This window comes from Nomascus leucogenys, chromosome 9 (genome assembly GCF_006542625.1).
Source record: "Nomascus leucogenys isolate Asia chromosome 9, Asia_NLE_v1, whole genome shotgun sequence".
In the NCBI taxonomy this organism is placed as follows: Eukaryota; Metazoa; Chordata; class Mammalia; order Primates; family Hylobatidae; genus Nomascus; species Nomascus leucogenys.
Window position 1 is genome coordinate 101928819 of NC_044389.1, and position 24962 is coordinate 101953780.

At 43.0% G+C, this 24962-nt stretch overlaps 1 protein-coding gene across 3 annotated transcripts in view; it reads right to left on the reverse strand.

Moving 5' to 3' along the window:
• The window catches only part of FRMD4A (FERM domain containing 4A), a 688034-nt gene that overhangs the window by 100058 nt on the left and 563014 nt on the right, over nt 1-24962 (reverse strand). For all 3 annotated transcript variants that reach the window (XM_030819299.1, XM_030819297.1, XM_030819298.1), the window contains 3 exons: nt 17128-17184; nt 16156-16178; nt 2206-2289 (listed from right to left, as the gene is read on the reverse strand). In XM_030819299.1, the coding sequence (XP_030675159.1) occupies nt 2206-2289; nt 16156-16178; nt 17128-17184 (164 nt within the window). The remainder of the gene's footprint in view (nt 1-2205; nt 2290-16155; nt 16179-17127; nt 17185-24962) is intronic.

The following is a 24962-nucleotide window of genomic DNA, read 5'->3' on the forward strand; positions in this document are numbered from 1 at the left end:
CATATGCAGAAGAGACAGAGAGAGTGTGTGTGAAGGGCAAGGTGCCTCTGGGTTTGTAATCATGTGTGAGTACAGAGCAGATAATGGAGATGGTGAAGGAAAAATCCAGAGACACAGGGAGGAGAGAAGAAATTCAAAACTGTCAGGTGAGCATAGCAGTGTTCTAAGGTTTGGAAAGGAGTGAATGAAGGGATGACTGAGAGACCCACAACAGGACAGGTCTCAGAGGCAAAGAGATTCCTCCCTGGTCCTCTCTAGTTACCTTCTCACACTCCCAGGCCCTTGACCATTGGATTTTTGGAGGTGAACAGCCAGGAGGCTACAGAGGGATGAGGCCCAGTGGCACAAGGAATTAGGGAGGTGGGTAATAGGGTCCATGAACAAGGAAACGGGACCATCATTTTTGGGGGTTCGGATTGCAAGTCTCGACATTTGGAAGCTGATGCATGCAAAATCCCTGCAAGTTAACAGATTTTGCTCTTTGGGGGCAGGTTATAATTAGAGAAAGCCATTATTTATTTACATCTATGTTTCCAAAAGAGGAGTGGCAATAAAACGGCTCAGAGAGATGAAATTAGGGACGCCAGACACGGAAGGGAGCTCGCAGCCTCGGGCCTCGGGACCAGCTCCCTAGTGATGTGGTCTCTCAGAGAGATGTGATTTATGAGCCAGAGTTGTTTATTTGTTTGTTTGTTTGTTTTGAGATGGAGTCTCGCTCTGTCGCCAGGCTGGAGTGCAGTGGCACAATCTTTGTTCCCTGCAACCTCTGACTCCCGAGTTCAAGTGATTCTCCTGCCTCAGCCTCTCGAGTAGCTGGGACACCAGGCGCGCGACACCATGTCCAGCTAATTTTTTTTTTTGTATTTTTAGTAGAGACGGGGTTTCATCATGTTGGCCAGGATGGTCTCGATCTCCTGACCTTGTGATCTGCCCGTCTCGGCCTCCCAAAGTGCCGGGATTATGAGCCAGAGTTTAATGCTGCTAATGAGCCCTGCCTCAAGATGTACCCTACCCCAGCCACATGGATCCATGAACAACTAGATCACTGTCTGGATAAGTGTCCAGACAAGATGAAATGCCCATAATCCATACAGTTCAGAAATTGTCATCAAAAGCACTTACACAAGTCACGTGTTGTAGTTTATTAGAATCAACTTGGTCTGTGCTTTTTGTTTTGCTTTTAAATAAAAGGAGTTGCAATGATTTCTGTTAGGTGATCAGAAGGAACATCAGAGAAGAGGTATTACAGTTATTAAAGGTCAGTGGCCAGGGCTTAGGAACCCAGTAGGATTTCAAAACATTATCCAGGAATGCAAGCCCTGCCCAACTGTGGCCCAGACCACAATCTGGGAGCCTTTCAAATGCTTGAATCATTCAGAATCAGTCATTTCGGGCCCGACAGATGAGCTATGGCATAATGTTACATAGTGGCTAAATCAGGAGATATGAAACATCAAGGGAAAATAAAAGAATCAATCTCTCTCTTCTGAAAGAAGAAAACCCTGTGGTTCTCCCACGTCTCAAAACCTCACACATGCTGTCATCAAATGACAGGTGTTCCCAAATGAAACTCTAGCAGCACGTGAAAGGCTCTCGAAGGCGGCAAAGCTTCCAAAGTGAAATTTTAGAAGGTATTCTTTTTGAAAACTAAAAAAAAAGAAGAAGAAGAAACAAAAAAGGAGAGGTCTCACGCACAATGCTTCACTTAAGTAAATGCAGAAAACGGGCCAGGCGTGGTAGCTCAGCCCTATAATCCCAGCACTTTGGGAGGCCGAGGCGGGTGGATCACCTGAGTGAGGTCAGGAGTTTGAGACCAGCCTGGCCAACATGGTGAAACCCCGTCTCTACTAAAAATACAAAAATTAGCCAGGTGTGGTGGTGCGTGCCTGTAATCCCAGCTACTCAGGAGGCTGAGGCAGGAGAATCGCTTGAGGCAGAGGTTGCAATCAGCTGAGATCATGCCACTGCACTCCAGCCTGGGTGACAAAGCGAGATCTGTCTCAAAAAAAAAAAAAATTAATTAATTGTTAAATAAATAAATAAATAAATGCAGAAAATGGTTTCATGAAGACACAGGGTACTTAATACAGCTGCAAGTCCAGGCTGGCATGAGGGAGCTGGTGGAGGGAGGGTATATTCAGTAGTCCTGTGTCCCCTCGCACCCCGAGAGGGACTTGCTCCTGGGGAAGACTCCAGGGGTCTTACCAGTAGGCCAGGGAAGGGTGCTCCTTCAGGGCTTGGGTGGGAAGGGCTGGCAGCTTCTTCAAGTCACTCCTCACAACTTCATTGCTGAAAGAGAGAATGCCCAGAAATGCACTCACCCTCTGAGAAAATAGTCGCACTCACCCTCTGAGAAAATAGTCGCACTCTCTTATACCACGTGGGCCGCTGCCTTGTCTGAGAGACCCCACATCTGCTTCCCTGTTAATAAAAAGCAGTGGGAGGAAGGGGCGCTCTCTTTTTATTTCCTTAAAACAGATGTAAACGAAGGCAGAACACACCAAGCCCAGTAACTGCCTTTCGCCGTGCAGAAAGCAGGGCAAAACACCTTCAGATGGCCGGGGCGTCTTCCCAAACCCTGCTCTCACAGAGGGGCACAGAGTGAACGCCCCTGAGCAGCCCTCAGCAGGAATTTGGGGAGAAGAAGGGTCCCCAGGAGTCCCCCAGGGCAGGATCTTAGGAGAAGCTCCCCAGAACCCCGCCGTTAGTCTCACAGAGCTCCAAGAATGGGCAATGGCGCCGCTGTCTCCCTAAGAGCATTTGCGCTGCTCATACACAAAGCTGGTTTTCATGGCTTACATTGACCACATGCTGGAAACTGTTTTCTGAAATATGACAAATACATACTGATGGAGTCTCCTTTATCTGAAATGCTTGGGAGCAAAAGTGTTTCAGATTGCAGATTTGTTTCAGATGTTTGACTGTTTGCATTTATACACTTACTGGTTGAGCCCCACAAAACCTGAGCATCTGAAATCCGAAGTGCTCCAGTGAGCCTTTCCTTTGAGCATCATGTCGGCACTCCAAAAGTTTCTGAGTTTGGAGCATGTTGGATTTCGGATTTTCAGATTAGGGAGACTCAACCTGTAACTTTTGCTTTTGAGGAGGCTCAGAAACTACTTAGAAAGTGTGAACTGCATTATCTGGGCCAGGCTGAGCATCCCATATCCCAAAATCCCAAACCAGAAATGTGCCAGAATCTAAAACTTTTTGAGTACCAACATGACGCTCAAAGGCAATGCTTATTGGAGCACTTTGGATGTTGGATTTTCAGATTTGAGGATGCTCAACCAATTGGTATATAACACAAATATTCCAAAGCCTGAAAGAAATCTGAAACACTTCTGCTCCCAAGCATTTGGGATGAGGGAGACTCAACCTGTACCATCAGGCAGTTTTATGCATCTAGTCCTGAAACCAGAAATTCTTTTCCCCATAGACTCACACGTGCTTAGGTCTGAAAGATGCTTTAAACTCCCCTAGCTTAAGCAGCCTTCTTCAGGTGCCTGACTCCTCCCTAGACACTCAGCAGGTCTGCATCCCCTCTAGGCCGGATCATCTGTGGCGTCTGCACCCACCTACTACCTCCAGAGCAACAAACGGCAGCCACTTTGGGACAGTTTTGATGCTGAAAGAGCATTTCCCTATCCTGGTCCACCAAAGAGCCTTGGAAACCTTAGCCAGGGTTGCAAAGGCACATGTAGGAGAGTTCTGCCTTTGATTCGCAGTTCTGACTTGGGCTCTGTTAGCAGCTTCAAGGTTGCTTATACTAACCAAGGCAAATACTGGCCACCAGGACACTGGGCAGTGCCATCTAAAAAGGAATGAAACAGGTATAACTGTTTCATTTTTAGCAATGTTTTTCATTTTTAGCAATGTTTTTCACTTTTAGCAATGTTTTTTGTTGCCAAAAAGCAATGAAACAAGGTATAACTCTGAAGGAAGGAAGGAATACCGCAGCCATAGAGGGGAGTTCCTGAGGTGCTTGGATGGTAGACACTCCAGCACCCATGCTGCTAACTGGAGGATGCATTGTTCCCTGTGTCCCTGGCAAGAAATATAGCCAAGGGCAATGCAATGATCAGCATCACCATTGGATGCCCAGTGCCACTGGGCAAAACCACACCAATATACCAATACATTACATCTGTGTGTGTGATGATAAAGAAACACAGGGAGGTTTGGTGACGTTAGAGTGCTCCCAGAAAAAGCATTTTTCTGTTGCCCTAAGAAAGAATGAGGCCAGGCGTGGTGGCTCATGCCTATAATCCCAGTATCTGGGGAGGCCGAAGTGGGAGGATCACTTCAGTCCAGGAGTTCAAGATCAGCTTGGGCAATATAGTGGGATCCTGTCTCTACAAAAAATACAAAAATTAGCCATGCACAGTGATGCATGCCTGTAGTCCTAGTTACCCAGGATGAGGTTGCAGTAAGTTGTGATTGCAACACTGCATTCCAGCCTGGGTGGCAGAGGGAGACCCTATCAAGAAAGAAAAGAAAAGGGAGAGAGAAAGAAAGAGAGAGAGAGAGAGAAAGAGAGAGAGAAGGAGAGAAGGAGAGAGAGAAAGAGAAGAAAAGGAAAGGAAAGGAAAGGAAGGAAGGAAGAAAGAAAGAAGGAGAAAGAGAGAAAGAAAGACAATGGCGATGACCAGTGGTGTTGGTGAATCCTGGCTTCATACGACCAACTAGAGGGAAAAGCTCAAAGTGTAACTGTTTGAATCAATCCATCCAAGTACTCGAACTGTTAGAATCTAAATGGTAAGGCCAGGACAGATCAATTGATAATCAATAAGCTGAAGGTGTTTATGAAGCCCCTGCTATTATGTGGAAAGAATTGTAGAGGATATAAAAAATGATGAGATATGGTCCTTAACCAGAAGGTGCCCACGATTTAGCTGGGAAGGCGAGAGGAGCACCTACAAAGCTCACTGACCACAGGGGTGATGTGTGATCATGTCAATCCAAACAGCAGACACGAAAGCTCAGAGGAAATAACGGCCCCCTTGGGCTCTGACGTAAGACTGGCTTTGGGGGAGGCTGTGCATGAAGAAAAGGATAGGAATATCACTTTTTTCCCGAGTGGAAGGAACACGGAGAGACATGGAAGCCACATGAACTGAAGAAATCCATCAGAGTAAGTGGAATGTCAGGGGCAATACACTGAAAAGGGCAGATCAGGCAGAGAACTGTGAAACTTTAATGCCAGGCTAAGAGGGTTCAGCGTCTCCTGGGTTTGATCCAGGAGGCAGACAGCAGGACAGCCCCTGGTGATTTTCAAACGGGTAAACTCCTATAGTGTTCAGGAAAATTCAATTCCAATCCCAAGTACGGTTGGTAATTTTTACACACATGCTATAAAGGCATAGTTTCAGCAGGTATTCAATTCACCAAACACTCGAGGGCTCACAATGATGAATTTCCGGATCTTCTCTCCCTGCTTCACGGTAAGTTCCCTGAGAAACGGGATTTGATTTATTGGTCCATCGGCACACAGAGGGCTGGCTTCAATGTGAAAGGCACTTTTCTTAGATCAACTTTATTGGATGAAACCATGAGAAAGGCAATTAGTGGCTCCCTGAAGGAGCTGAAACTTGAGTTTGGGTTTTACTCACACCCATCACATCTAAAGTATATTTGGGGAAGGAAGGAACTCCAGGAGGAAGGGATCATTTTACCCACCAAACCCTTGCTTGTTGGCAAACAAGTTGCCCTGATGACAGCCACAGGTTTGATTTCCTCGCCGAAGCCTGCAGTGGGTTCTCTAGCCCTGCTCCAGGGCAAGGTTACACACAAAAAAATCTAACAAGAAATCACCAAGGCGTGAAGCCCGTCCGAATCCATTATATTCTGGAAGGGATCCATGGCCCTTCATCCTTCCCCGAGGACAAATCTATAGAAATGTTCTGTTTGCTTTTCTGCTGTTTATAAACATCTGCAATAACTTAAGGGTGTCTAGCCCTGTCAATCCGGCCAAACTCTGTGGCTGAAAATCAGAAAGCTCCCCTAATGGGAAACTTGGTCACTCTACCCCCAGAGCTTGCAAGGCTGTGGCCTAACGAATGTTCTAGAAGTTCACAGCTTCCTCCCTCAATGTCTTCCACTTTGACACTTACCCCAGAGTTCATGACATATGATAAATGCCAACTTATAAAACACCTTAAGACAGTTCACTGTGGCTGCATTCCATTTTTAGAAAAATGCAAAAAACAGCTGGATGTGGTGGCTCATGCTTTTAATCCCAGCACTTTGGGAGGCCAAGGTGGGAGGACTGCTTGAGTCCAGGAGTTTGAGACCAGCCTGGGCCACATAGCGAGACTCCATCTCTTTAAAAATAAAAATATAAAAAATAGCCAGGTGTAGTGATTTGCACTTGTAGTCCCAGCTATTTGGGAGGCTAAAGTGGGAGGACTGCTTGAGCCCAGGAGTTTGACATTACAGTGAGCCATGATCATGCCACTGTTCTCCAGCCTGGGCAACAGAGGGAGACCCTGTCTCAAAAACCAAAAGAATAGAAAAGAAAAAGAAAAATGCCAAAAGGTCTCTTGAAAAGCCAGTTGCTAAACTGAGAATAACATTCAAGTCTTCTTATCTTTAATATTAATCAGCTTTTATTAAAAACTCTCCAGCAGTTATTAATGTTGCCAGAATAAAAGTGGTATCAATGCTGTATTGGTCTTCGATTTAGTGGTGTTTTTTTTTTTTGAGATGATGTGCCTGTCTTCTACAGCCTATATTCCTCATAAAACAAGGAAAGTTAGAATGATCTACTGGGGAAAAACAAAGATTTCTAGCAATATATCAAATAGAGAATTTGCCACAATGAACAACAACAAATTTAACCAAGATACCACAAAGTGAAGGGAGCAAAAATTAAACCTGAGAGGGAAGGATGAGCAAAATCCACAATGTGTTTGCTTTTCTTTAAAAAACTTGGAAATAACTTTTTCAAGAAAGTCCCCTTGGGTCAAATGAGATGTATGTAATTTGTGGGAGAAACTTGGGGCGAATAGAATAGGCTTAGCATGAAAGAATTCTTCCTAAAACCAGTTGTTTCTGTCTGCACTTGTACAAAAACAGCAGAGCACAAAACCCAGAATGTGATACTATCGTAACAGAAAGGAACAGCCTGCAATTCAGAAACAGTAATATAATGCTAGCATTGGCCTAACTCCTCCATATTTTATGAGCAGATCATGAAGGTCAAGTTCTCAGGAGCGGGATATTTCATAAGTAGAGTATTGCAGGTCCTTAATCCATTATCACAGTTCCAAAATTCAAAAAGCTCTAAGAAACATTTCTTAACCCATCTAGCTGCAAACTTCATCTTTTTGCATGAGGCAATGATGGATCTTTCTATTTGCGCCCACTTGCTGGGCACATCCATGTTCTGTGTGGGAGGTGTTGATGTGTTTAATTCCAGGTGCTGCCCTAGGCCCTACCCAGGGTGTGGTACAAACCCTGAATTACCTGCCTAAATCCTGCCAAGTTCTGAATTCGTAAACATTGAGACCCTAAAGTTCCAGGTTTGGTGACGTTAGAGTGCTCCCAGAAAAAGCATTTTTCTGTTGCCCTAAGAAAGAATGAGTCTGGTTTTCTGGGGTGAAACGAAAGTTACCCATATGTGGCTCCGTGTTCCTTTATTCGATCATACAGTGGACCTAGAAAACTGAGACAGATTAATGAGGGAAGTTATAGATTTTTATTCTTTGCTGATCTTTAAGAAATCATGCAGGAAACACTCTTTCATTTCCCTTTCCTTCCTTCCTCCTCCTTTTTTTGGTAAACCAAGGTGAAGTTGGTTACAACAAAGAAAAGAGAGCACCTGCCTATCTCCGCCCAATCATATGCTTTTTTCCCCGGGTGTGTTGGAAAGAAATATGGCAGGGGTCTTCCACCATTGGTTTGGGTCCCATCTGTCTGAGAAGCTTCTCCTGCCACAGTGTGTGACCATTTGCAGACAAAGGGAATCACCTGGAGGCCCCAGGAGGTTTTTCCAGCATGGGATTCTGAATTCTGGGCATGTATCATAGATATGTCACATGAATTTACCATCTGTTTGTGGGGGGCAACATTGCAAACACATTTATGAAATATGTATCTTTCTATTTTTTTTTTTGAGACAGGGTCTCGCTTTGTTGCCCAGGCTAGAGTGCAGTTTTGAGATCATGGCTCACTGCAGCCTCCACCTCCCAGGCTCAAGTGAACCACCTGCCTTAGCCTCCAAGCAGCTGGGACTATAAGTGCTTATCACTGCACCTGGTTAATTTTTTAAATATTTTGTAGAGATGAGGTCTCACTATGTTGCCTAGGCTCATCTTGAACTCCTGGGCTCAAGCAGTCCTCCTGCCTTGGCCTCCCAAAGTGCTGGGATTATAGGCGTGAACCACTGTGCCTGGCAGTGCCTTTATTTCTGTTGTTAATTGTTAAGTTATACAAGCAAGGATTTCTTCCTTGATTACTGAGTCTGGTTTTCTGGGGTGAAACGAAAGTTTTATGAATTTCTAATTTATGTTAGGTGTAAACATGTAAAATTAAAAACAAGTTTAAAAATTGTTTCATAAGTCTACAATTTCAGGCAAATAATTTTCTCAAAAGCCCAAGAAGAAACGATTGATTAATTTTCTGTATTTCTCAATATCACCCTTCAGTTTCAGAATTTCCACTCTGAAAAACTGACACAGTACCATAGCCATGAAACGTTTTGCTGTTCACAGGTATAACTGAAAATATGATATTTTAATATGTTAAATAAATGCTTAACAAAAGAAGTAAGCTGTCATAATACAAAATTTCCTCCTTACTTGGCTTCTAAGCAATTCACATAGAATTTGAAGAATATCATCCTGCAAAAAGAAAAATCCACCCTATCCCTTTCCAAATACTTTTTTATGCTTTGAAAATGTGAATTACACACTTGAAAGCTCAAATAGACTTTTGTGCACAAAACAAAGCTTTCTGTAACAATTTATAACTTTTCCACTTGAACATTTTGCTTCAAATTTTCACAGATTCTGTTCCTTTCAAAAGCTCTTGCTGGTGTGAAAGATTCCATCTGCTCTTCAATTACTCATGGTCCTTAAAGTCATTTTTAAATCATGGGAAAACACCACACACAATTCTTTCGTGTGTGTGTGTGTGTAAAACAGTATATAAATAGTATATGAGAATTATATTAATTTCAATTCTTCCCACAAAAACTCTTCTTTGGGCTGTTAGGTGTGTTTCAAGCTTAACAGATTAACTTTTTTTTTTTTCTAGGATGTTTCCAATAGGGAAATTTGCAAGTTTAGATAGATATTAAAGTTACTGTTAAGTTACATAAGTTATATTCCAAATGTTAACTATTTCAGACATAACTGAGTATTTTTTCAGTAATTATCTAAAAGTCTCAGCAAGTCTATTTCTCGTACCATATGATCATGCCAGCTGTTTGTTTTCAAGTGGCCAATTTAAAAATTGTAGGGAAATATGCCCCAAATGATCTAATAACGATTTGAAACCGAGCTTGCTAGAGCTACAGCTAGAACTGTAGTAGTAAAACCGCTTAAGTAAGTGCAAGGAAATGATATTGGTATACTAGGAATTGTGATTTACAGACTGCTGCTTCAGATTCACCAAGTCTTCATGTTGTAGCTGGCAAGAAAATGACTTTGTCATCTTTTTAAAGATCGCAATCGATATAAATGTTTACATTACTAAAAAAAGTCTTTTAGAAGAAAATTAGTTCTTCGTGTTCTTTTCCTGTTGATCATCTAAAACTCTTCCTTTAACCTATAACTTCCCAAGAGGCACCCTCTGGCCTGGCAGAAAAGACTTACAAACCTGGAATTTTCGGATACCAGTAAGTTGAGTTCAGTTTATATTAATTCACACATGGCTCTTTATAAAGGCAGAACAGATTTCAAAGAAAGAAAGAAAAAACCAAGAAGGCACTCTTTTTGGGTCATAAAAATTTCTTTCCACACTAGTGAGCACACCATCCCATGGTTTATAGAAGATAAAATACTAAAAGGTCTTTACATTTTTGCCTCTAACTGCTCTCCTGGGCACCTAATAACATGTGGTTTGTGGAAGTTAATGGGAAATTTTCAGCACAAATAAACACTCCAACTCCTCTTCTAAAATGGAGGTGAAAATCAATTTTCCTTGTTAATGAGGGACTGCTACTATTTGTTTCCATTGATTGGGTGATGCATTGTTCTATTTCTAAAAGCAAGCTGTTTTTCATTTTTTGTTTTAAAGAAAAAGAATTAGTGACTTGCAGAATGACACCGCAGGTATACACTAAGATTTCTTAGCCGCCACTCACTAAGCTCTGATAAGCTGACACTCTCCCACTTGGACTGGCATTTCATCTTGTACAGATGTCATATAAACTGGCCCCCAAGTATTCAGTCAAAACCTGAGTTCTCTTCCTTCAGTGGTTGTGTTTATTTGGAATGGTGAGCCTGTAGACACAGGGTCCCTTCCATCGTCTCTTAAGCATGTGATGGGTTCCGCTGAACAGAGCCAGGTAGGCAAAACGTGGCCCAAGAATTTTACATGGAATTTCCTTACTATCTGTCTTTTCCAGGTGCTGTTTGCTTTCTGGTCTTAATAAATATCATGCTGGGAGAATCCTGTTTCAGTGATTAGCATCAGTATATCCAGTCCTCGGAAACAAAAATATTTCCCGGTTCCAGAAGAGGGTCCAGAGTAACACAGCTTTACTGATCTGGTTTCAATAAATCTTGTTAACAAAAAATTCTATAGAACAGATGTTTTTTACTTGTCTCTGTTAATGTATGGACGATTCTTTATTTCAAAGGTAGTGTGATTTTGGCATTTGTGATTTGCATTGTTTAGTGCAAAGCATCTTAAAAGCACTTCAATATTGCAAATGCTAAACGTTATTTTTTATTTTATTTTTTGAGACAGGGTCTCGCTCTGTTACTCAGGCTGGAGTGCAGTGGTGCAATCTTGGCTCACTGCAGCAGCAGCCTCTGCCTCCTGGGATCAAGCAATCCTCCCATCTCAGCCTCCCAAGTAGCTGGGACTATAGGCACACACCACCATGCCTGACTAATGGTTTTTGTATTTTTAGTGGAGATGGGGTTTTGTCATGTTGCCCTGGCTGGTCTCGAACTCCTGGGCTCAAGCAATCCATCCGCCTCGGCCTCCCAAAGTGCTGGGATTAAAGACGTGAGCCACCATGCTTTGCTTAAAGTTATTATTTTAAGAAAATTTGCAGCACATTTTTAGAAAGATCAGAAGGGCTGGCAGAGGTGAAGTGATTCTCAAAATCAGGGTAAGGAGATTGGCTGATAAGGTTTTCAGTTAAGGTCCCTTAGAGACAAAACCAAAAAATCAGGTTTTTGTATGTGATATCTCCCTTAGTACACTGCTGCAATAAGACTTCTGTTAAATTAAATTAGAATACAACTAGAAAATTGGATGTCCTATCAGTCGATTAAATGAGGTATTCTCTGCACTGAACATTTTAAGGAAGAGAATATTAGTTTTTCTATCATAACCCAAGAGTTTTTAAAAAAGCTTTGAAATAGAAAACATCAGTGCTCCATTCTCAAAACCCTGCAGTGTTTACGACGAATAAAGTATGTAAGAATCATAGATAATGTCCGTTAGTTAGTTGGCCAATGGTCAACAGCAATCATCGAAAGACAATTTTTTGTTTTTAAACTGCATCAGTTCTTGTCTTCCAAATATTTGGCCCACAGCTGCCTTTGTTAACAGCTTGGAGGCTACTGAATTGTTTTTAAACAGAAATGCCAACTCTACTGACTTCCTGATTGTCGACAGACATGAGGTTTTTTGTTTTACATGTATATACATCAGGAAATGAAATGAGATTACTACATGCTGTGCTAAGGAAAACAATAAAAGTGAAAAAATGTTATTTTTAGATAAGACTATTTCCTAAACCTTTAGAGGTATTGTACAAATTTGTCCTCCATTTGGTAGAATACGAACATGTGTGGTCTGTATGTCTTCTATGGCGGGCGATACTAACTATCTATCTATATTACAGTCATTTTCTCTCAGCACGCTAAACCTGACATTTCAGTGTAAAGTCCAACAAGACAAGGAAGTGAGCTATTTTGTTAATGGGAAAGAAAAGAGAGTTATGTAAGAATAAGCCTTCAGGCATCTGCTGAGCAAAACAGAGAGCCCAAAAGAAGAAACGGAAGAGCAAGTGAGTTTCATGAGGAAGAGTAGCTACGGTTCACAGTTGTCTTTATATAGTTCTCTTTCCATTAAGGTGTATCAGCACTTTTGACTTCATCTTTTTTTTTGAGAGGGAGTTTTGCTCTTGTCACCCAGGCTGGAGTGTAATGGCATGATCTCAGCTCACGGCAGCCTCCGCCTACCAGGTTCAATCAATTCTCCTGCCTCAGCCTCCCGAGTAGCTGGGATTACAGGCGCATGCCACCACACCTGGCTAATTTTTGTATTTTTAGTAGAGACAGGGTTTCACCATGTTGGCCAGGCTGGTCTTGAACTCCTGACCTTAGGTGATTCACCTGCCTTGGCCTCCCAAAGTGCTGGGATTACAGGCATGAGCCACTGCACCCAGCCCTTGACTTCTCTTTTGTAAAAGCAATCCCCTTTTCTCTTGTACCTCAAGGAAACTGCTCCCATAATTTATGGATTAATACTCATTCCACATAAATGTAATTTGGATATAGTCCCTGAAATGTAAATATCTAGGATAATAGTATCCTGAAGAAAATAGCCTTTTGGGAAGTTATAGATTCAGGACCTCTCAGGCTGTGAAAGAGTTAGTTTATCTTTTGTGGGTGGCCATTCATTTAAAAGGTTATTGGATCCTCTAGATTATAGAAGATCTTAAGAGTTCAGCCCTGGACCCTGTGTTGTATCTAGAAAAGCCTTCTCTAGGGTTCTGTGTGTTCTAAGCTGGTATTTTATTAATGTTGTTCAGGAAAACATATCTACAGTATGGAAGTCAAAGCCATTCCTTTAAATAAAACTGAGGTTATATAGTTATGCATTTAATAATAGTGACAGATGCAGGAGGCAGGCAGATGCAGATAAGGAAACCTGCACAGGGTCTTGCCCGGGCGTGCCTGCAAGGGACCGGGTTCACATGCGCACTGGGAGAAGGGGTTGGAGCCAGTAAGAGTTCATGCCTTATGCAGTGGGGGAGACTGATATTCAATCTGTGAGGTGGGAGCCTGTTGGCAGGACCCTCTCTTTTTTGCTGAGAGCCTTCTTTTCGCTTAATAATCCACTCTCCTCCCCCTTCAGTGTGTCCATGTGCCTAATTTTTCCTGGTTGTGAGACAAGAAGCTGGATTTTAGTTGAACTAAGGAGCAAAAAATCCTGCATCAATAGCAAAAACAACTTTCTATAATAAATCATAAATAAATTTATTTATATAAATTACATAAGTTATGAGAATGGGACATCTAAAACACCTAATGTTTAGCCACTGAACCGAATGTGGTCAATTTCTATGTGTTGGGTATCTTCCCAGAAGCAGATGGGAAGGAATTTAGAACTACTTCTCTTACTCCAAAATTTTAGGCCACTCAAGTATACTAGTTTCTCTGGACCTCTAAAGATGGCTTTACTAGCATGGGCCTGCTACAGAAAAAGGGTGTTTATCAGAGACTCCCATGTAACAAATCACCCCCACTGTCCATGGTGTAGGTTTTAGGCTGTGAGATAAACTGACCTTTTGGATAAGGTGTCTGACCTCTCCCCTCTCCTGACAGTGATTTCTCTTCCCGGACAGCTGCGCTTACAAACAAACTGCTAGGTAGCAGTAGCACTTTGACAAATGGAGCACAACCCGGATCCTTTGTTTCTTTGAATTCAGCCAACAAGCTGGCATTCCAGAAGCTCATTAGGGGGCCATGAATTACTGTGGAGGCCAAGCCTGCACTTCCTTCTCCCTGGCAATCCATGTGGCCACATGTTCCCATGATCCATGGGGCCAGATCATGCTATTCCCAGTTCACATTCCATCCTGTCAGGGTACTCTCAAAATAAATAACATTTACAGCAGAGTTCAGAGCTGGCGAAAGAAATGTAGAGGGAAAAATGTGAGTAAGTAGACTAGACACTGGAATCCATTGGATTTGTGGTTTTTAAATCATTTTTTTCATGGGACTTCAGAAACCTTTGTAAGTAGATATGGACTGGCACTTATCAAAACCCCAAATTCCAAGGCCAAATTAATGTCATAAAAAAGTGACAAATAAATATTGTAACAAGATTTAGTTTCTATAACCTGAAAACATTATGTTTAGCAAATTCAGTAAATGGTTACTGGCCACCTACAAAGTTCAGGGTCTCCAGCCACAGCTAGTTACAGTCATTATCTGTTTAAAAATTTGACTACCACTGCTTTATACCAAAAACTTGGAAAACTTAAATAAAAGGGGCCTGGAGGTCTCTTTATGCAAATATTCAAACAGAGCTGAAGAGATGGCATTTGAGATCAGAGTCAGCAACTACAACCCCCTGGACAAATCCAGTCCTCTGCTTGTTTATGTATTATCCATCAACTAAGGATGGCTTTTACACTTTTAACTGATTGGAAAAAGAAATCAAAAGAAGAAGAACATTGTGTGATACATGGACATTTACATGAAATTCAAATTTCTGTATCCATAAATAAAGTTTTATTGGAACACAATCAGGCTCATCCATTTACTTATCCTATGGGGCTGCTTTTGTACTTAGGAAGAGTTGTGTAATTGCAACAGAGATCGTACTGCGTGCAAAACTCAAGATACTGACAATCTGGCCCTTAACAAAAAAAGCTTGCCGATCCTTATTTTAGATTGTAAAATAATTTTTTACTTTTGCTGAGATGTCTGACTGAGAACAGCCAACATAGTGAGAGCTCATCTCTACAAAAAAAAATAAAATAAAATAATTAGCCCAGTGCAGTGACTCATGCCTGTAGTCCCAGTAACTTGGGAGGCTGAGGCAGGAGGATCACTTGAGCGCAGGAGTTGGAGGTTACAGTGAGACATGACTGCACCGCTGCACTCCAGCCTGGGTAACAGAAGGAGACCTTGTCTCTGAAAAAAATTAACAAATAATAATGGTAAAAAAGAAAGCGTGAGAAATGTACACGGAGAGCAAGGAGAAAGCAGTTGAGACCTGAAAAACCAGTGACAAAGACAGCCAAGTACAGGTGGCCACCGACAGAAGTAGTTTTTGCTGCATTTACAGATGAAATCCCTCAAAGCATGGGGAAACAGACAGGTTCTTAGACGGAGCAGAGGTACGATCTGTGTTTCTTTTTAATACCAATTTGCTAATTTCCTGTTGATGGGCCAGAACCTTATGCCTCGATGCTTTCCTTTCCTGTTCATGTGGTTCACTCTTTTTGCCTCTAAACCTTGATTCTCCAGAATGGGCTACCCTTTTTTTTTTTTTTTTTTCAGAGGAGCTTGATCAAACGTCTATCTTTGAGCAGACAGTCCTGCTAGTGGCTGGCTACACCCTCCGCTCTGTGCAGGGTCTGGTGATGATCACAAGAGATTTCAGGGCAATTTCAGCCACACTGATCAACACACGGTGATGAATGAAATCAATGACAAGTTTGCAGTTTTACAGAGTTATTAACACCATTCACAGATTCCCAGTAGTTGTCTGTTTATGTCTTCTCCAACACAACATCCTAAGACAGAAGGAAAGCGGAGGTGGGGTATTTTTATGTTGTAACATTTTCACAAATGAAATTTTCCTGTAAGACAGTATTTTGTCCCTTGAGGGGCAGGGACTACACTGAGAGAAAAAAAGATGTCCACATACGTGTCAGGACTGACAGGTTATCTGCAACCATATTTACACCACAGTGGTGATTCCAGCCTCTACGAGACATTTGAGCAGCCTGTCCAACCTCAGGACAATGGGCATGTGTGACGCTGTGCCCTAATGTCAGCTTTCCAGTAATCTCCGGGCTTTGCATGTAGTGGAGAATATCTCCCTTGCTATTACTATATTTTCTCCACCTGATCTATCTGTTTCAATGGACAAGTTGAGAGTTAGATCTCTTCATTAACATATAACATGAATAAATTGTCCACCTAAAAAGGACATCCTGAACAGTTTCTTTTAATAGAGAAGCAAGGGCTTACATTTTAAACAACAACAACAACAAAATTGTAAACTCACCTAGAAAAATCTCCCTTTGCCTCCTGTAGAAGAAAAAATTCAACATCAGCAAAATACACTAAGCCAATGTTAGAGACTCTAAAGTACATTCTGTAATCATGAGAATTTCTCTACTGAATGAGATGAGTTCAGCTTCCTGCATCCTATTTGCTGCAGGAATACAATTCAAACAGAATGCATACCTTTGCCATTTGAATATGAGATATGAAATTAAACTCTAGAAAGTTATACACAAAGGAAGTGATTCATAATGACAAAATGCACATCTCCACCTCTAAGCCTGGGTCTGACATGTTATAGTTTAAAGATCCTAAATATGAACATGTATCTGGACAGAACTGTCTATTTCTAGGGTCGCTTTTTGTTTTGGTTTGTATTTTATGCTAGTTCCCAATTATACTGAAGACTCTGGAGGTAGGGACCAGGGAAACTTTAGTGAATCCAGTATAATGCCTTGAACATAGTAGTTGCTCAATAAATACTTATTGAAGGAATAAAGAAATGATATCATTTTAACTCATCTTGCCACTATTAAGCTAATATTCTATAACACCTTTTTTTTTTTTTTTTTTTTTTTTTTGCATAACCTAAGGGGCTTTACCTTGTCTTTCTAGGGGGCAGAACATGATTTTTTGGCCACTAACTCTAGCTATTCACTTGGCTTTCTCCAGGGTGGAAGTACCAAACCCAAAGAAAATGGGGTCAGTAAATAATCTCAGTTTCTCCCAGGCTCAGGTTAAACACACAACTTTGCTTTACAACGATTTGCTGTCTTAATATTTTGAAATACTACAAGCCCCTGTTTATTGCTATGGTTTCCGTCAGTGTCTCTAATAGCTCTATGCAGCTTGTGGCTAAAAAAAGGTAAGACGACAAATAGTAGATACAGCTACTGGCTATGCCCGGTAAGTCTTATTTCCTTTCTTCTGTGTATGGCCGTGGGACACAAAGAGGAGGAGAAAAACAACTTACCTGTAAAATATAGGAAGCTAATTCAAACACCACTTCGCTGTCAACGTCGATAAGCTCCTGAAAGGAAAAAGCAACAAAGGAAGACAAGTTTGGTATTTAACCAGCACTTCCTTCTTTTATTTTAAATGACAGCTCTTCTTCGGGAGGATTACTTGAGCCCAGGAGCTTGAGACCAGCCTGGGCAACAAAATGAGATGCCATCTCTACAGATAATTAAAAAATTAGCCAGGCAGGGTGGTGCACATCTGTAGACTCAGCTGTTTTGGAGGCTGAGGTGGGAGGCTGAGGTTAGCCTGGGAGGTTGAGGTTGTAGTGAGCTGTGATAGTACCACTGCACTCCAGCCTGGGTAATGGGGCAAGACCCTGGCTCAAAAAGAAAAAAAAAAAATGCCTCCTTTTCTGAGGAATTGCTCAGAATCTCCAATATTCATAGAATATCTTGAGTCTCTGAGACCACGCCCTGAATTATTCAGTCCTAAACACTCCCAACATCCTTTTTACTGCTCTTAGCTGGGATGGACTAGAGGGCCTGGGCCTACCCGACTATCTCAAAGGCCTCACCTTCAAATCTTTCGAGAAATTAAGAGGCAGACTAGGCCCCGGCATTTTACAAACCTGTTTGTTAATATTATTAATCACTGGAATAGCGATGCTTGACAACAAAATGCAATTTCTTTAAAAACTAAACTTCAGAACTTTATTGAAAGAAAGGCTTTATTGAAACGCTTTTTTTGAAAGGAATGTTATAGTGGGATTGTGACTCCTTAAAATCAAATAAAATGTAAAGATATAGTTCCTCGGTGGTACTAGCCACATTTCTTTCATGTGCCCAATAGTTCAGTGTCGCTAGTGACTGCCGTGCTGTCAGCTCACATACAGAACATTTCTAGCATTGTAGAACGTTCTATTGGTCAGCACCGTTACACAGTGTGAGTTTAACAATGTTTCTGCCTGTTAGTTCTTCCCCCAAATACTTAATTGTGATCTAGGGACGTGGTCTTCAAAGCACTTAAACCTCTCCTTGGTTTTTGAAAAAATTCCTTTTCTCTCTCTCTCTTTATATTTATATTTTTGAAATACATATTTCAAAATGTATATAGTTCATATCTTTTAAAACAGCTTTTTTCTTTTTCTGAGACAAGAGTCTCGCTGTGTCACCCAAGCTGGAGTGCAGTGGTGCGATCTTGGCTCGCTGCAACCTCCTCCTCCCAAGTACAAGTGATTCTCCTGCTTCAGCCTCCCGAGTAGCTGGGACTACAGGCATGCACCACCACACCCGGATAATTTTTTTTTTATTTAGTACAGACGGGGTACCAGGTTGGCCAGGCTGGTCTGGAATTCCTAGCCTCAGGTGACCTGCCTGCCTTGGCTTCCCAAAGTGTTGGGATGATTACAGGCATGAGCCACCGCACCCTGCCAAAACAGCTTTATTGAAGTATAACTAAAACACCTCAAAAAACTGCATGTGTTTAATATAAACAATTTGATGAGTTTGGACAGATGCATACACCCATGATACCATTACCACAATCAAGGTAATAAACATATCTATCACATCCAAAGATTTCTGTGTGTGTGTGTGTGTGTGTGTGTGTGTGTGTGTGTGTGTATGGTAAAAACACCTAGCTGGGCATGACAGCTCATGCACTTCGGGAGGCCAAGGCGGATGGATCACTTCAGCCCAGGAGTTCGAGACCAGCCTGACCAACATGGTGAAACCCCATCTCTACTACAAATACAAGAATTAGCCTGGAGTGGTGGTGCACGCCTGTAGTCCCAGCTACTTGGAAGGCTGAGGTGGGAGGGTCCCCTGAGCCTGCAGAGGTTGAGGCTACAGTGAGCTGTAATCATGCCACTACACTCCAGCCTGGTGACAGAGAGACCCTGCCTCAAACAAACGAACAAACAAACAAACAAAACCCAACAACAACAAACTCACTAACCATGAGGACATGACCTACCTTCTTTTTTTTTTTTTTTTTTTTTTTGAGACAGAGTCTCGCTGTGTCGCCCAGGCTGGAGTGCAGTGGCGCAATCTCGGCTCACTGCAACCTCCGCCTCCCGGGTTCACGCCATTCTCCTGCCTCAGCCTCTCCGAGTAGCTGGGACTACAGGTGCCTGCCACCACGCCTGGCTAATTTTTTTGTACTTTTAGTAGAGACGGGGTTTCACCGTGGTCTCGATCTCCTGACCTCGTGATCCACCCGCCTGGGCCTCCCAAAGTGCTGGGATTACAAGCGTGAGCCACCGCGCCCGGCCGACCTACCTTCTTAATAAACTTCTAAGTCTTCTAACTGCACAACACTCTCTCATTATACACAGCTCACACGTTAAAGACAAAGAGAAGCCCGGAGTTCATCAGCATGCCAGAATAATACACAATTTAATTGATATCCTGTGTCTGGTGTCAAGCTTAAGCACAAATATCCATCTTTATTTTTCTTTCCCTAATATCACGGGATCCCATAGTGGCTGACTGGATGACAGAGAGCTAGAGGTAAAAGAGATTTAGAGACCAGCCAGCCTGACCCTGTGCTTTTACTGAGAATGGAACCCAAAAACATTAAGGGACTTTGCAAAACCACGGGAACAGACCCCCAACTACTTGTCCAGTGTGTGACCTCCCTTAGGACTTACATTTCCACTCAAATCAATAGAGACTCAGTTTCAGCCAACGTATTCTCAGAACAATATTTATAATCTGAGTTTGCTTAGCAAGAGTTTCTATTCACTTGCATTACAAGCCAGACTCTGATTCAAGGATTTTTTTTTTTTTTTTTTTTTTTTTTTTTTTGAGACGGAGTCTCACTGTTGTCGTCCAGGCTGGAGTGCAATGGTGCGATCTCGGCTCACTGCAACCTCCGTCTCCCGGGTTCCAGCAATTCTCCTGCCTCAGCCTCCTGAGTAGCTGAGATTACAGGTGCCCGCCACCATGCCTGGCTCATTTTTTTTTGTATTTTTAGTAGAGACGGGGTTTCACCATGTTGGCCAGGCTGGTCTCGAACTTCTGACCTCAGGTGATCCACCCACCTCGGCCTCCCAAAGTACTGGAATTACAGGCATGAGCCACCACGCCCGGCTGATTCATGGATTTTGTAATTATTTTTCGAGAGGTCCAGAATTGGCTCCTGCAATTTAAAACAATGCATTCAAGCACACCTGGATCTTTCAGAGGAGAGATATCATTCAGGCTCTTTGGGACTGGGAATTTCCAAGTTGGATACTAATATTTGCCCCGGAACCACCTTAGAAGTACGGGTTAAAAGAACTCATGAGAGCCTACGGAAGAATTGGGGACAATAATTCCTTATGTTCAACCAGCTGAAAGAGTTTATGGCGGTTGGAATTGATAGAGTCTGTCGGTGCTGGGATGCAGAAGAATGTTTGGAATTGCAGTTCTGGGATTAGCAGGTCCCATCAGAATGTAAAACATTGAACAGTGTACAAATGGCTTCACAGAAACACTGTCCAGGGTTTCCACAATAGATGGTTTCCATTCCCACCTGAATGCCTTGGGGTGCACTTGTTAGTGTACTGTTGTATGTGCTTTTCTGTCAAACATTTACACCTATGTTAAAGTCAATGGTCGACTGCGGGCTAATATTTAACATCTGCTGAGAGGCTTATCTGATGCGCAACTCAAAACCAACCATCAGAAAATAACACTTTTAAGTGCGAACATAGCTTTTAGTTTGCTATTTGATTCATCTGCTAAATGAAAACGTCTATACCTGCGTGGAGGCGGGGAAAGTGAAGGAAGGTCTTTTATTCTATTTTACACAGCCCATTACGTGGTTCCAGCAGAGTATCACTGGGGAACATTAACTGTAACGTAATCCACAGGAAGGCTACCAAAAATGCACCACCAAATATCTAACCTGATTGATTCAACTTCTCTCTCACCATAGTTGTTCTCGGGGTAAGTGAGAACTGGCACCTTTAACTGTGGTGACTTTTCGGGTGAAAAGTCTGACCTTGACCATCTATCTCCCAGTGAAGTGATCAAAAACAGGAAGAGTTGAAATGTGGCCAGTGGGAGGGAAAATGATTAAAGAATCAAGCGCCCCAGGCATTGCACATGGTTACAAAATCTGATGGAAAGGGCTGTATTATTATTTCTGACCTCGCCTATTTAACATGCATTGAATTTAAGGATCATTTCATCGGATGTTCTCATAGGACTCAACACAAAGACTGAAAGGGTGTGGATAAGAACCAATCTAAGGTGGTGGGAAGACATCCTGACAGTCTTTGCCCAATTCCCCAATGTCACTTGTTCATGATACTGTTTCCCCCTTATACACCTCATCCTTCCAGGTGGCTTTATCCTTAAGATTCCATCGCGATGAAGCACAGCTCTAGACTTCCGGCTCACTCTGAAAATTTCCCATGGTACTTCAAAACCTGAAAGCTGGCCGGGCACAGTGGTTTAAGCTTGTAATCCCAGCACTTTGGGAGGCCGAGGAGGGCAGATCATGAGGTCAAGAGATTGAGACCATCCTGGCCAACATGGTGAAACCCCGTCTCTACTAAAAATACAAAAATTAGCTGGGCATGGTGGTGCGTGCCTGTAATCCCAGCTACTCAGGAGGCTGAGGCAGGAGAATCACTTGAACCCTGGAGGCAGAGGTTGCAGTGAGCCGAGATAGCACCACTGCACTCCAGCCTGGTGACAGAGTGAGACTCCATCTCAAAAAACAAAACAAAACACCCCTGAAAGCCAAGTTCCACACAGGGGAATTATTAGATGTTTTCAGGGGTCTTCCTAGCAGAAATGTGCTCCCATGTAACGTTAAGAAAATGACCCTCCCTTTTCCTTATCTGACTTCTCCAGTGGTCCAGAGGTGGCTTTTCATTTTTTTTTTTTTTCAGACAGGATCTCACTGTGTCACCCAGGCTGGAATGCAGTGGTGCAACCTGGGCTCACTGCAACCTCTGCCTTCTGGGTTCCAGCAATTCTTGTGCCACAGCCTCGCAAATAGCTAGGATTACAGGTGTGCGTCACCACGCCTGGCCATTTTTTTATTTTTAGTGGAAGCAGGGTTTCACCATGTTGGCCAGGCTGCTCTCAAACTCCTGACCTCAAGTGTCCACCCACCTTGGCTTCCCAAAGTGCTGGGATTATAGGCGTGAGCCTCTGTGCCTGGCCAGAGGTGGCTTCTTTCATGGGTTTCTGCTCAAGCAGAGGAACTACACTGGAGGAGACCACACAGAGTGTGCAAAAATCCCATTTGTTTCCTGGGATTCTGGGCTTTACCCTTAACTAAGGACAAAATGGGATCATAGAAGGAGGAGCAGAAGACACTTCCCAGAAGCTTGAGGGTGGCTTCCATCTGCCTTATGCAGGGGCCGAGGTGTAACATTCCTCTGTGCTTATGCAATCCACAGCTCTGTGCTGAAGCCCCCAGTGCTCTTGCGGCCATTGGAGGAGGGGTTTCTGCAGGGTCGTTGACTGAGCTGGAATCTTGCCTGGGAATCTTGGGCTGTCTGGTGGGCATGGAATAACTTTGCTTTGAGACTCTAGAGAAGCCCAGGGCGATGCTGGCAGGAGGAAATGGAAGCTCCTTTGGTGACTGTGGCCACTGGGTGTGTACTTTAGGCATCTGCTTTCCTTACTACTGAATAATGCATGCTGCTTCCTTTGATCTTTTGAGAAATGGTATGGAAAGACAAACCATGACCGTCTGCAGGTATGTGTGTGTGTGTGCGCGTACGTGCTCTGAGTAGGGGTGGGAAGGGCTGCCCCACTTCCTCCCACGCCGTGTTGTTTTATCCCAGGTGACTGAACTGCCGAAGGAAGAGGCCTGAGGTCATTTATCAGCAACACCAGGGCTAACAATATTCTCAGAAAGATTTCCATCTGAGGATCTCCAAGTGTTTCTAACAAGTGGCCCCGTGGGAACCCCAAATGGCAGGTGTTACGGATGTTCTCCAAGAGTCCGGAGAGCCGGAGGGCCTCTTTGCTCAGAGGGACTTGGTGGTGGTCTTTACATTTAACCAAGAATCTTAATGAAAAGCAGCCCACCATGGTCCGGAATTGCAGGAATTCCAACTCTCATGTAAGACGAATGAGATAATTCCATGAGAAAATGTAATTGACAACCACATAGTAGGTTGAGAAGATTTTGACAAGGACAATCTTTGCAAAGTCCACTTGGAACCACTTGTAGGGTTAGGAAAGCCACCAAGGGTTTTCCTAACGAATTCTCACCAGTTATCACCACGTTTATTCTTACCCACAAAATATCCAAAGATGATAGTGACACGCCATTCTCCTTAAGATTATTTCTACTGTCCCCTGAAAGTCCCATATTCTGGTCTTAACCCCCTAATGCCTTGGGGATGTGGACTGAACCATCTGACCTTGAGTTTGATTTTCCTTATCAGTAAAATGGGGATAACAATTTCCTTTCCAATTATTTTACTGGGTTTGGTGAGGCATAAATGGAGAAGTGACTTGGAAACTATAAAACACACTACAAGTATTAGGTCTATATTACTTATTTCTGCTGATGAGTATCTATAGAAAATCTGAACTCCACAGTTTTGCCTTTGTTCTTTAGTATATCTTAGCATTTATAGGACTCTTTACTAAGATTTTGTTTTAAAAGAGATGGGTAGTGTGTGTGTGTGTGTGTGTGTGTGTGTGTGTGTGTGTGTGTACTGGTCACCATGTCTGTGGTGTATTTTATGTGTCAACTTCACAGGCCAAGCATTACCCAGATTATTTATTTTTGAGACAGGGTCTTGCTCTGTCATCCAGGCTGGAGTGCAGTGACACCATCTCGCCTGACTGCAACCTCTGCCTCCTGGGTTCGAGCGATTCTCGTGCCTCAGTTTCCTGAGTAGCTGGGATTACAGGCGCCCATCACCACAACTGGCTAGCTTGTATTTTCAGTAGAGATGGGGTTTCACCATGTTGCCCAGGGTGGTCTAGAACTCCTGGGCTCAAGTGATTCACCCTCCTCGGCCTCCCAAAGTGCTGGGATTACAGGCATGAGCCACTGTGTCCGGCCCCGAGTTGCCCAGATTGAACAGTTTCTGGATGTGTCTACGAGGGTGTTTCTGGACGAGATCAGCATTTGAATCAGTGGACTCAATAGATCACCCTCCCCAGTATGGGTGGACATCACCCAAACCTGGAAGGCTTGAATAGAACAAAAGATGGAGGATGGAGGAGCTTGCCCCTTTTTTCGTTTTTCTTTCTTTCTTTTTGTCCCTTGCTTTTTGAGCTGGGACATCACATTTCATCTTCTCTTGTCCTTGGACTGGGACTTATACCACTGGCTCCCTGGTTCTCAGGTCTTTGGACTCGGCCAGTGGCCTGACACCACTGGCTTTCCTGGGTCTCCAGCTTGCAGACAGCAGACTGTGGGATCTCTCAGCCCCCACGATCTTGTGAGCCAACTCCTCATAAGAAGTCTCTTTCTGTATATCTATATATATCCTATCGGTTCTGTCCCTCGGACTAATACACCATATATCATTAAAGTGGGACACAATGCCCATATTTAGCCCAACTTGCTCTCTTCTTGTGGCTCTATGCCTCATTGCACAACTCATCATAACTACGCAAATTTGCCCCCAGGGCAAACAGGGGCTGTGGTGCAGGATGAGACTGATGCGATCTTGCACAATTCCTCATTCGTAGTCCTCTGCCAGTTTTTCAGCATCAAGTCACTTCATGTTTGTCTAATGATCCAAGAGGTGAATGCCAGTCATGCTCAGCCGCAACCCTAATTCTGCCGCATTGGGATTTCTCATGCTGTCCACCCCACCGTAGACAGCCCATGTCAGGATCTCAAGGAATCGCTCTTTTATTAACTTCTATTTTA